General features: G+C 49.9%; 1 protein-coding gene across 1 annotated transcript; it reads left to right on the top strand.

Annotated features, from left to right (window-relative positions):
• The first annotated feature begins 794 nt into the window (after positions 1 to 794).
• On the top strand, positions 795 to 2777 carry AVP (arginine vasopressin). Its single transcript, XM_068524019.1, has 3 exons — positions 795 to 914; positions 2254 to 2455; positions 2599 to 2777. The coding sequence occupies exons 1-3, from the start codon at positions 795 to 797 to the stop codon at positions 2775 to 2777; spliced, it is 501 nt and encodes a 166-aa protein (XP_068380120.1).
• Positions 2778 to 13052: the final 10275 nt, after the last annotated feature.

Below are 13052 nucleotides of genomic sequence, written 5' to 3'. Positions count from 1 at the left end.
GTCCCCAAGGTCCCCAGTCCCTGAGTCTTTGGACCCTGGTGTGTGTGTGTGTGTGTGGGGTGGGAGCATCCCCAGCTCCCCTCAGGAACCTACCCCACCCACCAAGTGGGAATGGCCCCCTGATTCTATGTTGGTCTCTTGCCTCCATTACACGGGGCTGCAGGCAGCACTTTCTGTCCTAGTGCAGCCGGTACAAAGGCCTCTGTCTGCACCACCTCGAGTGTGTGCCGTTCTTGGTCACTTGTCCTCTCACAGGACTAATGCTCCTGATGGGGTCCTGCATACCGACTGTCCCCTGCTCATCACTCCTGGGCTGGGGCCTGACCTGCTCCTTACACAGCAGCCCCTCGGGTCCCCCCTGCCCCCTTCTCTGGGGTCTGTGTCGGGGGACAGGGCCTGTTGACCCCCAGCCTCTTCTGGGCACCAGAAAGCTTGGAGACAGTCTGCAGGTGACCGCCCCCCCCACGTCTGTCTCTCTCCCTGAGTCCAGAGAGTCACAGTTACAGTCACAGCAGCTCCTGTCACACCGCAGCCACACCGCCGCCAATGACAGCCCAGAGGCTGGCACCCCTCCCCCACCGTCCCCTGTACAGGTCCACGTGCGTCCCCAGATGCCTGAATCACTGCTGACGACTGGGACCTGGTGGCCATGGGCTCCTGGGGAGCCACTGGGGAGGGGGGTACTGGCCACGTCACCTCAGAGGGAACACCTGCAGACATAAATAGGCGGCCAGCGAAGGCAGCACAGCACAGTCCACAGAGCAGCGCTGCAGACTGTGCCCACCTGTGCCAGGATGCCCGACGCCACACTGCCTGCCTGCTTCCTCGGCCTGCTGGCCTTCACCTCCGCTTGCTACTTCCAGAACTGCCCAAGGGGCGGCAAGAGGGCCATGTCCGACCTGGAGCTGAGACAGGTATGACCGAGGCCCATCTCAGGGCTGCTGGGCTGGGGCAGAGGCCCAGGGATGGCACCACAGTGCAGGGGATAGGAAGGGAAGTCGTGGGAGAGGCAGGCTTTAGGGGAAGTGCCCAACAGAAGAAGGGAGGCTTGGCATGGCCAGACAGAGGGGACCAGGCTGTCGGGCGGGCTAGGACGGGCTACAGGACTTCCTGAACACTGTCCCCATCCAGAGAAGGGATGCAGGAAAGAGAGGTTTCCCCAGTAACTGGACTTGGTGCTGGATCAGGGAGAACTGGATGGCAAGACCTCCTCTGTGCCCATGGCGGCCTCTCCTCCAGGACTAGCTGGAGCTTCGGAGGCTCTGTCTTCTCCAGCACTTGAGGCCTTCCCTGTTCAACTTCTGGCCTCTCCTAGCCACGGGCCCCAGCCCCCCAGCCCCCAGAAGCTGGCCATTGCCCTGAGCTTGCCTGAGTGGGAGGTGCCACCCAAGTATCCTATAAGGAAGTTCTGCTGGGTACCTAGCCCAATTCTTTCATGCTGCATGTCCAGTGATTCCCTCTTATTCCACCTTCAGCAGAGCTAAAGGAAATCCAATCACCATGCTCAATTCTGCCAAGGCTACAGGTGGCCAGTTTTGAGCTGCTGAACAAACTAGGGTGGGTAGGTGGGCAGCCCCCACAAACAACCCTTCCCTCTGCTTGGCAGCTTTGGAAGCTGGAGTCACCTAGGTGCCTCATGCCCTCCTCTAGGGCTCATGTCCCTGCCACCCACAGGGTCAGTCCATAGGTGAGTGAGCAGAGGTCAGGGCCCCAGTGAGACCCACTGGCTTGAGGGGCAGGGTAAGACCAGAGAGGGAACAGGACATGGGAAGAAGGGCCTGAGTGTATTCTGGAGGGGGGCAGGGGCCCTCCCTGCAAGGGGTGGGGTGGGTGTGGAGAGGGGGTGCGTGCTAGAGATGGAGCTGGAGCAACGCGGGCAGAGGAGGAAGGTCAGCATTAAAGGGAGGGTAGTGGGCAGCTGAGAGAGGGGTGCACACCAGGAGGCCCCAAAGCTGAGAAGGACGGTCTCTCCCATGCAGCCCATGAGGGACCCCTCCCTCACCGAAGGGAGAGGATGCTGAGGGCTGTCACTGAGAGCAGTTCCTCAGTCACCTGAAAGCCAAGGCAGCCGAGTAGCTTTTGAGTCCCCTCCTTCGACTGCTTCTGGGGCCCAAAGAGCGCCAGGGAGACCCCGAACCTCCGGCGCTCCTCTGCCCTGTCCTCCCCGACCCGGCTCAGCCCCCCGCCCCGCAGGGTCTCCCTCCCGGGCCCGGGCCCCTCCCCGCCCGCGGCTCACCCCCGCCCTCCCGCCAGTGTCTCCCCTGCGGCCCCGGGGGCAAAGGCCGCTGCTTCGGGCCCAGCATCTGCTGCGGGGACGAGCTGGGCTGCTTCATGGGCACGGCTGAGGCGCTGCGCTGCCAGGAGGAGAACTACCTGCCGTCGCCCTGCCAGTCCGGCCAGAAGGCGTGCGGGACCGGGGGCCGCTGCGCCGCCGCTGGCATCTGCTGCAATGACGGTGAGCGGCCGAGTCGGCGGGGGGCGGGCGGGGCGCTGGGGCCGGGCCGGGGCAGGGGCCGGGCCAACCTGGGTCTGGCGGGGGCGGGGCCTGGGCACCTTGTTGCGCCCCCGCGCCGCGCGCTCAGCCCATGCTCCCCGCAGAGAGCTGCGTGACAGAGCCCGAGTGCCGGGAGGGCGCCAGCTTCCCTCGACGCGCCCGGGCCAGCGACCTGAGCAACGCGACCCTGCTGGACGGGCCGAGCGGGGCCTTGCTGCTGCGGCTGGTACAGCTGGCGGGGGCGCCGGAGCCCGCTGAGCCCGCCCAGCCCGGCGTCTACTGAGGCGCCCCCACCCCACCCCCCGCCCTCGCAGCACGAAAAATAAACGGTCTTAAAGGCATTGGCTAGCGTGCGTCTCCGTCTCTGGGGGTGGAGAGGGGAGAGGACAGGAGGGTGGGGGACCAGTTCCCGGACCCTAAGTCGTGGGCAGACCCACCCCAGAAAAGGGACAGATCCTGTCGGGAAGCGATCTTGGGCCAGCACGATTCTAGATAGAACTACTGACAGGGAGACCTGGGGGGCGGGGAGGGGAAGGGCCACTGTCCGGGAGTAGCCGTGGAGAGGCTGGGTTGGGGATCTGGCAAAAGGATGGAAATAAAGGCAGAGAGGGGGAAAGACATGGGTGGACAAGATAGCAAGAGACAGAGGGACAGCAGAACGATGGAGAGAGAGAGAGAGAAACATTGAGAGTCACGGAGAGAAGAGTGAGAGAGAGAGGCAAGGGGATGCACCAAGGGTGACCGCAGTTCTTGTCCCCGTTTACATCCCGGGAGGCTGAGGCACAAACAGCTTCAGGAATTCCCAGCCTATCTCATCCAAGGCTGTGCTTTATGTGCCCGCGTGGAGGGGACAACATCACCCCAGACCCAGCAGAGAGGGGGGCCAGGTACTGTCGGTCCAGGAGGAAACTAAGCATCCCCATTTGGGCCACTCAGCCAGCATGAGAGACAGAGCCCACGGAAACCCTAGGTACATCCCCCCTCCCCCCCAAAACAGCCACACCAACCACACACACACAGCCAGACAAACAGACAAGAAAAAAATTGTTTGGGACATGCCTGGTGATCTTTGACCACAGTCAGAGATACAGACCCTGAGATACACATTGGGAAGCACAGACACACCCAGAGAAACACAGACCCAGCTGACTGGACCATAGACAGGCACATGTACACACACACACACACACACACACACACACACACACACACTCCACACACATACACTCACATTAGGACCTTCCAGCCTTGACTATGCAGCTTCAGGGTAGAAGTCTGCTAGCATTTGGCAGATCCTCTTCTATGTGCCTCTGTCCCACTTTGTCCCCTCTATCCCATCTGCCCCTTTATCCCCTTTCCCCTCACTGATCTCTTTTCCCCTGTCCACCCCCCGACCCCCAGCTCCTTGGCCCTCTCGTTCCTCTTGCTTCTCTCCTTATCCCTCTTCATCCCTTCCTTGCCTCTTCTGCCCCAACTTTCCCCTCCGTTACCTCCCATCCTTCTCTCTCTACCCCCTCTCTTCTCTGCATCCTCTCCTTGGGATTTCTTGCTCCAGGTCTTGGGACCACAGGGGCTGCATCTCCTCTGGAATCCTCCCACACTTGGAGGCCAGGAGGGAGGCCAGGAGGGAGCACAGGCAGAGAGGTCACTCTGAGCCCTGACCCCAACACCCTGCCTTGGGCGGAGCCTGGTGACTCAGTCTCAGTCAGCCCCAAGCTCTCTTCTGGTCTTAGAGCTCTGCTCTGCCATCATCCTGACCCAGCTCAGTGTCCAGCATGATTAAGTCTGGTCGGGGCAGGGCCCACACTGGCTTCTTTCCCTGCCATGGCCTCCCGCCTCTACCCTAGTGTGGCACACTCAGGACCAGTCCCCAGGTCTAGGAAGACCTGGGGCAGGACCAGACCTAATAGGAATTTAGTAACCCATCCAGACAGAGGGCGGTGGGAAGAAGCAGCTTGGTTTTTAAAAAAGGATCATATGCTCAACGTTGCTAATTATTACAGACATGAAAATCAAAACTACAATGAGGTATCACCTCACACCAGTCAGAATGGCCATCATCAAAAGGCCTACAAATAATAAATGCTGGAGAGGGTGTGGAGAAAAGGGAACCCTCCTACACTGTTGGTGGGAATATAAATTGGTGCAGCCACTATGGAGAACAGTATGGAGACTCCTTAAAAAACTAAAAATAGGGCTTCCTGGGTGGCGCAGTGGTTAAGAATCCGTCTACAAATGCAGGAGAAATGGGTTCCAGTCCTGGTCCGGGAAGATCCCACATGCTGTGGAGCAACTAAGCCCGTGAGCCACAACTACTGAGCTTGTGCTCTAGACCCTGCAAGCCACAACTGCTGAAGCCCGAGTGCCACAACTACTGAACCCCGCGTGCCTAGAGCCCATGCTCCACAACAAGAGAAGCCATCACGGGACTTCCAAGTGGCGCAGGGGTTAAGAATCTGCCTGCCAATGCAGGGGACACGGGTTCCAGCCCTGGTCTGGGAAGATCCCACATGCCGCGGAGCAACTAAGCCCGTGCGCCACAACTACTGAGCCCACGTGCCACAACTACTGAAGCCCGTGCGCCTAGAGCCCATGCTCTGCAACAAGAGAAGCCACCACAGTGAGAAGCCCGTGCACCACAATGAAGAGTATCCCCCACTTGCCGCAACCAAAGCCCGCGCGCAGCAACGAAGACTCAACACAGCCAAAAATAAAATAAATTTTAAAAAAATTCTCTTTAAAAAAAAAAAACAAAAACAAGAGAAGCCATTGCAATGAGAAGCCCGTGCACCACAATGAAGAGTAGCCCCCACTCGCCGCAACTAAAGAAAGCCCGCGTGCAACAGTGAAGACCCACCGCAGCCCAAAAAAAAAAAAAAAACTAAAAATAGAGTTGCCATATGATCCAGTAACCCCACTCCTGGCCATGTATCCAGAAAAGACAAAACCTCTAATTCGAAAAAAGATACATGCACCCCAATGTTCATAGCAGCACTATTCACAATCACCAAGACATGTAAGCAACCTAAGTGTCCATCAACAGATGAATGAAAAAGATGTGGTATATACATATACAATGGAATATTACTCAGCCGTAAGAAAGAATGAAATAATGCCATTTGCAGCAATATGGATGGACCTAGAGATTATCATTCTAAGTGAAGGAAGTCAGACAAACACAAATATCATTTGATACCACATACGTGGAATCTAAAAAAATGATACAAATGAACTTATTTACAAAACAGAAGCAGACTCACAGACATAGAAAGCAATCTTATGTTTACCAAAGGGGAAGGCGGGGGGATAAATTAGAGGAGTTTGGGATTAAAGTATACACAGTACTATATATAAAATAGGTAAACAACAAGGACCTACTGTTGCACAGGGAACTATATTCAATATCTTGTAATGAACTATAGTGAAAAAGAATCTGAAAAAGAATGTATAGAAAAGAAAAAGAAAAAAAGAATATATATATTCGTATATATGTATAACTGAATCACTTTGTTGTACACCAAAAACTAACACAACATTGTAAATCAACTATACTTCAATTAAAAAAATGGATCATAGACTTAAATGTAAAATCTAAAATTATAAAACTTATTTTTTTTAAAATTTATTTATTTAGGCTGTGCTGGGTCTTCGTTGTGGCGCACCGGCTTCTCTAGTTGCGGCACGCACACTCTAGAGCATGCCGGGCTCAGTAGTTGAGGCATGTAGGCTTAACTGTGGTACATGGGATCTTAGTTCCCGACCAGGGATCGAACCCAGGCCCCCTGCATTGGGAGAACAGAGTCTTAATCACTGGACCACCAGGGAAGTCCCTAAAATTATAAAACTTCTTGAAGAAAATATAGGGGAAATTCTTTAGGACCTCAAGTTATACAAAAATTTCCTAGCTCTGACACCAAAAGCAAGATCCATAAAAGAAGAAATTTGATACATTTGGAATTCACCAAAATTAAAAACTTCGGCTCATTTTATTTAATTAATTAATTAATTCTGGTTCATGATACGTCATATTTAAGACAATATATAATGTTTTTACAGCAGAATGACGATTTGGTTGTGTACAACTGGAACAATTTTGCCCACTAAATATATTTTTAAAAGTCTTCAATCAAAGAATAGACATCTGCTTTAAGAATACTGATGACTGGATTATTGGACATGTCACTAATTTGTCTGTCAGAAATATTCATACATTATCCATGAACATGTAGTTGTATTACCTTGTAGAAATTTTGAAGTTTTGTCTTTCATACATGAAATAACTGAATCCTTGGAAGACACAATGAGCATGTGTTAGCTTCAGTCCCAGGAGTGGCTTCGAACCTGGAAAGTCTGCCTCTTAGAGAGTCCAGATCTGACCTGAGCTTGCTGTACCTCCAGAGGAAGTGCTCCTGTACAAGGAACAAGTGCACTGACCCCAGCCCCATTTTCATTCCAATGTCACCATCCTCCAACCAGATTGGGGGAAGGAGAGCTAACCATGCAAATCAATGTCTAAGGGGGTGTGAGAAGCAATGGGACCGTCCCACAAGACTGGGGAGCGTGAGGAGGTACAATTGTGGAGACAACACTTTACCACGATCAGGTACACAGGACAGGAACAGGACAGTTTTAAAAGCTTTCTTTATATGAAAACAGAACATTCTGAAGTTCTTACCATACTTTGTTAGAGTACTACCCCAAAGGTACCCTGAGTCTAATCCTTGTGACCCATGAAATTCTATTACGTGGGAAAAGATGCTTTACACATGGAATGAAGTTAAGGATCTTGAGGTGGAAAATGGCTCTGGAGTATCCGGGTGGTCCCTCCATGTAATCTCAGTGTTCTTACGAGAGAGAAAGAGGCAGAGGGAGGCTGGACTGTAGGAGTGTGGACGTGGTCATGAGAGCAGGAGAGAGCTTCTGCTCTTTAAAGTACACTGTTAAGAGAATGAAAAGACAAGCCACAGACTGGGAGAAAAGATTCACAAATCACACAACTTATAAAGGACTTATACCCAGAATATATAAAGACTGCCCTCTCAAAACTCAATAATAAGAAAATGACTCAACTTTTAAAATGGCTGAACAATTTAAGAAGATACTTTACCACATAAGATACATAGATGGCAAATAAACACATGTAAAGATGTTCAACATCATTAGTCATTAGGGAAATGCAAATTAAAACCACAGTGAGATATCCATTTCAGTGTCTTAAAAAAAAGGGGGGCGCTGACAATATCATGTGCTGACAGGGATATGGAGCAATCGTAACCCTCATATATTGTGGATGTGGATACAAAATCATTCATCCACTCTGGAAAACTGTTCTATAGTTTCTCGTAAAGTTAAACTTACAATTACCATTTAACCCACCAGTCCCGTTAACAGGTAGTGATCCAAGTGAAATGAATATCTATATTCACACAAAAAGCTGTATGTGAATGTTTATAGTGGCTCTATTGTAATCACCAAAACTTTATAAGTTTTAAACAGATTAGAATTTGAACTATGATCCATTTTGAGTTAATTTTTGTATAGGGTGCAAGTTGTGAATTGAAGTTCATTTTTTTTTTTTTTTTTTTTTTTTTTTTTTTTTTTTTTTTTAAATTTTTATTTATTTATTTATTTATTTATTTATGGCTGTGTTGGGTCTTCGTCTCTGTGCGAGGGCTTTCTCTAGTTGTGGCAAGCGGGGGCCACTCTTCATCGCGGTGCGCAGGCCTCTCACTATCGCGGCCTCTCTTGTTGCGGAGCACAAGCTCCAGACGCGCAGGCTCAGCAGTTGTGGCTCACGGGCCCAGTTGCTCCGCGGCATGTGGGATCCTCCCAGACCAGGGCTCGAACCCGTGTCCCCTGCATTGGCAGGCAGACTCTCAACCACTGCGCCACCAGGGAAGCCCTGAAGTTCATTTTTTACATCTGGTTATTCATTTGTTCCAGCTCTGTTTTAATTTTTTTTCTTTTCTTTCTTTCTTTTTTTTTTTTTTTGGCCATGGGGCTTGAGGGATCTTAGTTCCCCGACTAGGGATTGAACCCAGGCCCTTGGCAGTGAAAGTGTGGAGTCCTAACCACTGGACCGCCAGGGAATTCCCTCCAGCTCTATTTGTTGAAATGACTATTCTTTCTCTATTCAATTGTCTTTGTAACATTCTCAAAATCATTTGACCATACACATGTAAGTCTATTTCTGGCCTCCCTGATCTGTTGCATTGATCAATAGGCCTGTCTTTTCTCCACTCCCACCCTGTCCTGAGTGTGGTAGCTTTACAGTAAGTCTGGAAATTAGGTAGTGAGACTCTTTCAACTTTCTTCTTCAAAACCGATTTAGCTATTTTAGTTCCTTTGCAATTTGAACCAAAAAAATCCTTCTGGGAGTTTGATTGGAACTGTGTAGTAATAGAATTGTAGCTACATTTTCCAGCTTCATTTGCACTGTGTGTCCATATGACCATGTGCTTGTCAATAAAATGTGAGTGAAAGGAATAGTGAACTTGGGGTCTTAACGACAGTGTGAGCCTCATCCACACTCTTTCCCTTCCCACCCAGTGGAATCCACAACGTCCTGGTCTCAAATATGCAGACAAAGATGAGGCCTAGGGGATGACAGAACTATATGACAGAAGAAACCTGGGTCCCTAAGTGACAAAGTGGAACAGAGCTGGGAATGCTCACTGAGGACTGATAGGACAGGGGGAATTAAACAGTGACCTTCTCTACCTCCCTAAGGTCTCCTTACGGTTTGGGTGTTTTTATAATGGCAGCCTAACTTTAACTAACTATAACCCCTGAATTCTGAAACAATTAAAAAATGAAACAAAAGAATGTGACATTTGGAGGCCAGAAGACTACCTTTATTATTGATAGAACTGATATTAGACAATGCAACTTGGACCTGCTGGCGAGGAGGCTTCACAAAGCTGAGTAACAAGCTAGAGCTGTTTACTGTCCCAGACACAAGGAGCTGGACCTTCACAGGGCTTTCCGCTGAGCTCCTGCATTTGCGCTGTGACAGCATGTGCTTCCTGGGATGGCAGCCTCATCCCAAGAGGAATCAGAGAGGAAGGGGTGGCATTATACCTACTCCTTTCCTCTCACCCTGTCCCTCAAGTCAGCTACTCCCTGGGAGGACTGTTATCTCAGGGAAACCCCTCTACACGGAAGAAAATATCGGGAAAGGGAAAGAATATTTCTGACCTCTGCCCCATGGACAATCACCTCTTATGATGCTGGGAAAAACTTCTGGTATAATTTCAAACCATTCCAGATTTAAAAACTAAACTACACGAAATTTAGTAGGTATGGAAGCAGGGCAAACTTATTGTCCACATAGACCCTACAGAAAACTGAAATTGCTGTCCTTCAATGTTGTACTGGAGGAGCTGGATAGTACAGAGTGACATAAAAATAAATCACAGCAATAAATGCTCAGTGATGCAGTCAATGATTATAGTTTTCAGACTGGAATGCTCTGTCCTAAAGCTTCTCACAGCTGTGAAGAGCTCATCTCTGAGGTTGCCCACAGTATTCTGGTATGCACACATATGAATTTTTATTTTACAAATTAGTGTTATTTCATAATGTACAGATACTAATTCACATCTTTTTTAACAAAGTAAATTTGGGGCATCTCTTCATGTCAGGATATTTACCTCTACCACAATCTTTTTGTTTTTTTAGTTTTTTTAAGAGAAATTTCAAATATACAAAAAAGTAGGGCCACTAAACAAAGACCCCTTGGGTACCTACCCCCTCCTTCACTCCCACAATTATCAACACATGATCCTTCTTTCATCTCTACCTTCACCCCCTCCTCCCACCCCCAAGTCATCCCAGCAGTCATCCCATGTCATCTGTAAACGTTCCAGTGTGCATCTCAAATGAGAGGGACTTTTGTTAAAGATATGACCACAGACTGTTACCACACACATGCAAGCCCCAAGCCAAAACTCAACAATATATATTATCATCAAATATATACTGTTCAAATTTCCCCAGGTGTCCCATGAATACATTCTTTGTTATTCATTGATATCTGAGTCCATCTTTTCTTAAGGTACAAAAAAGACTATTGATCCTCATGGTGCTTTGACCGTCTTATTTTCCTGAATGTCCTGTAGAGATTGGCTTCCAATCTCTTTTTACTGTATTCGATATAAGCAGATATAATCATGAGATGACCTTATTGTGTGTATGTCACCCAGTGTAGCCTGACCTGTTTAGCTACATATTAAAATAGTGTTATTTTGTACTAAATTACTTTCCTTTTCTCTACTTTATATTACTGCTAGGACTAATTATATGTTTTTGGAATTGTGTGTGGGTGGGCATGTTATCTAGGAATTTCATTCCCAGGTAGTTAAATGGGTTCACAAAGTACTAGTTATACAAAGCGGGGGTTGGGAACCACCACCCTGCACAAGCCCCAAGCACTTTGGTGGTTTGAAGGAGTCATTCCAAGGAGGACAAAGGCCATGGGTCTGAGCCAGGAGGAAGAGTGAAGAATGGCTTCTGCACCGTCTGGCCATTGAACCACTTCACTTAGCACACGTGGCAGCTCTCCCAGCTCCTCTTCCTCACCAGGCCCAGGTTGGTGCCACCTCTGCATCATCCCCTGAAAAAGAGGTGTCAATATGCCCCTGTGTTATTGAGACCAGAAAAGAAAACACTGCAGGGGTGAGGGGACCCTGAACTCTCTCTCCAGGTGGGGAGACCTGGGCTGACATGGCTCTGCTCTATGGAATCCTCTGGGGTTTGAAGGGTATGCAGGGCACTCAGAGAGTGAGGTCCCAGAGGGAGATCCCAGGCTTCCTGCTGATGTGGCAGGTGGCCGCCCAAGCTTGGAAAAGCACAAATCCCTAACATTGTGTCTCTCTAGTTGAGTAGTGTGGTTCCTTCTGGTTGCTTCCCTCTTCATCTGTGTGGTTTCTGAGGGACCAAAGAACTTTGACATGGTTCTCAAACACCAATTTATGAGAATCACATACTTCCCCATAGTTGATTTGAACAGGACTCAGCTTTCAGTCATTTCTTGTTCCAGATATGGGGTAAGAGGAGGGACCTGCTCTCACAGCCTTGTCAGCAACCACTGGGGCTTTCAAAAGCTTCATCTCTATTCTCTTCATACATCTTGGTAATAATGATAATTTTTTCATTAAAAAACTTTTATTCTAGTATAATATACCTACAAAAGTGAACAAATCACAGGTGTGCAATCTGAATGAATTTTAATAAACTGAACACACTTGTTTTACCAGCTCCCAGGCCAAGAAACAGAATATGACCAGCACCCCAGAAGCCCACTTACACCCCTTCCTGTCACCACCACACCCAAGACCTCTAGCACCATAGCTTAGTTTTGCCTGGTTTTGTAATTTATACAAAGAAAACCTTACAGTCTTCTTTAGTATACTTCTTCTCTCTCCACTCTGTGAGACGACACACTGCTGTGGTGGGTGGGAGACCTCTGAGTGAATCCTCATTGCTTCAGTGTGTGAGAAAGCCACAGAAATAACAATTAAAAATTACTAACAGATAGTGATGCGCTCCTGTTTTATTTGGAGTGGGTGTGTGGGTGTCTGGGCATGCACCTTCTGAAATCGCTTTTGTCCCACAGCACGAGTGAGTGAACAGCGGCACATTCTGGGGGAGAGGGGTTAGGCTTTTATAGATGCTCCAAAATGGTCTTTGATCCAGGAACGGATGAGAAGTGTAGGTTGCAGGAGTCTCTCTGTTAGTGTCCTCTGCATTTTGTGGTCATTTCTGTGGCTATGGGCTCTCAGGAACCCCTGTTCTGCAGGGTCCCCAGTGCTGTCACGTTTCTTTACTGCACAGTCAGGAGCAGGGCTCCTGGCTTCCATGCAACACTGGGAACCCAGGGCCTCATTGGTGGGACAACAAGCCACAGGGGTGGGTGGTGCTGGCCCTCCCGCCCAGCCTCCCCAGCTTGGCCACCCCTTCTGAGAATACAGGTGGCCTCCTGCGGCCTGAGAGTCCAGCTCCTTGGAAACATGAAGGCCCTTCAGCTGCCCCAGCCAAGCTCCCCTCCCCCAGGCCAGCCCTCATGTGTGGCCCAAGCCTGCTTCCAGATGTCAGGAAGTCTTTCACTCTCTGCGACCAACCTCCTGCCCTTCCTCTGGTCCCCCGTCAGACTCTTATCTCTGCAGGCCCCACTCTGTCCCTTTGGACCTTAGAAAGCTCCGCTTATGTCCAGCCTGCTGTAGGGCCCCCCAGCTCTGTCTGGAGTGGGAAGCTGGGGGCTGTTTCCATCTCCCTGGGAGCCAGCCGTGTCGTCCCCCTCCTTCCTCCATCCACCCCTACAGGATGGCACCGCAGAACTGCACCCTTCTCCCCTCGGGTCGGCGGCTTTAATTCCCTATGAAGCGCCGAGAGCCGGCGATCTTCGACTCCCCCAACGCCCTCCCTTCCCAGTTCTGACACTTAGACGCGAGTCGGGTTGCAGGGGAAAAAATCTGCTTTATTTAATAGTCATAATTCCTGGGGGTGGCTACGGAGGGAGCGAGGGCTGCGCTCCGACGGTGTCGGGGGCCGGCGGGTC

The sequence above is a fragment of the Eschrichtius robustus genome, chromosome 16 (genome assembly GCF_028021215.1).
Source record: "Eschrichtius robustus isolate mEscRob2 chromosome 16, mEscRob2.pri, whole genome shotgun sequence".
In the NCBI taxonomy this organism is placed as follows: domain Eukaryota; kingdom Metazoa; phylum Chordata; class Mammalia; order Artiodactyla; family Eschrichtiidae; genus Eschrichtius; species Eschrichtius robustus.
This window is presented reverse-complemented; position numbering and strand designations above follow the sequence as displayed.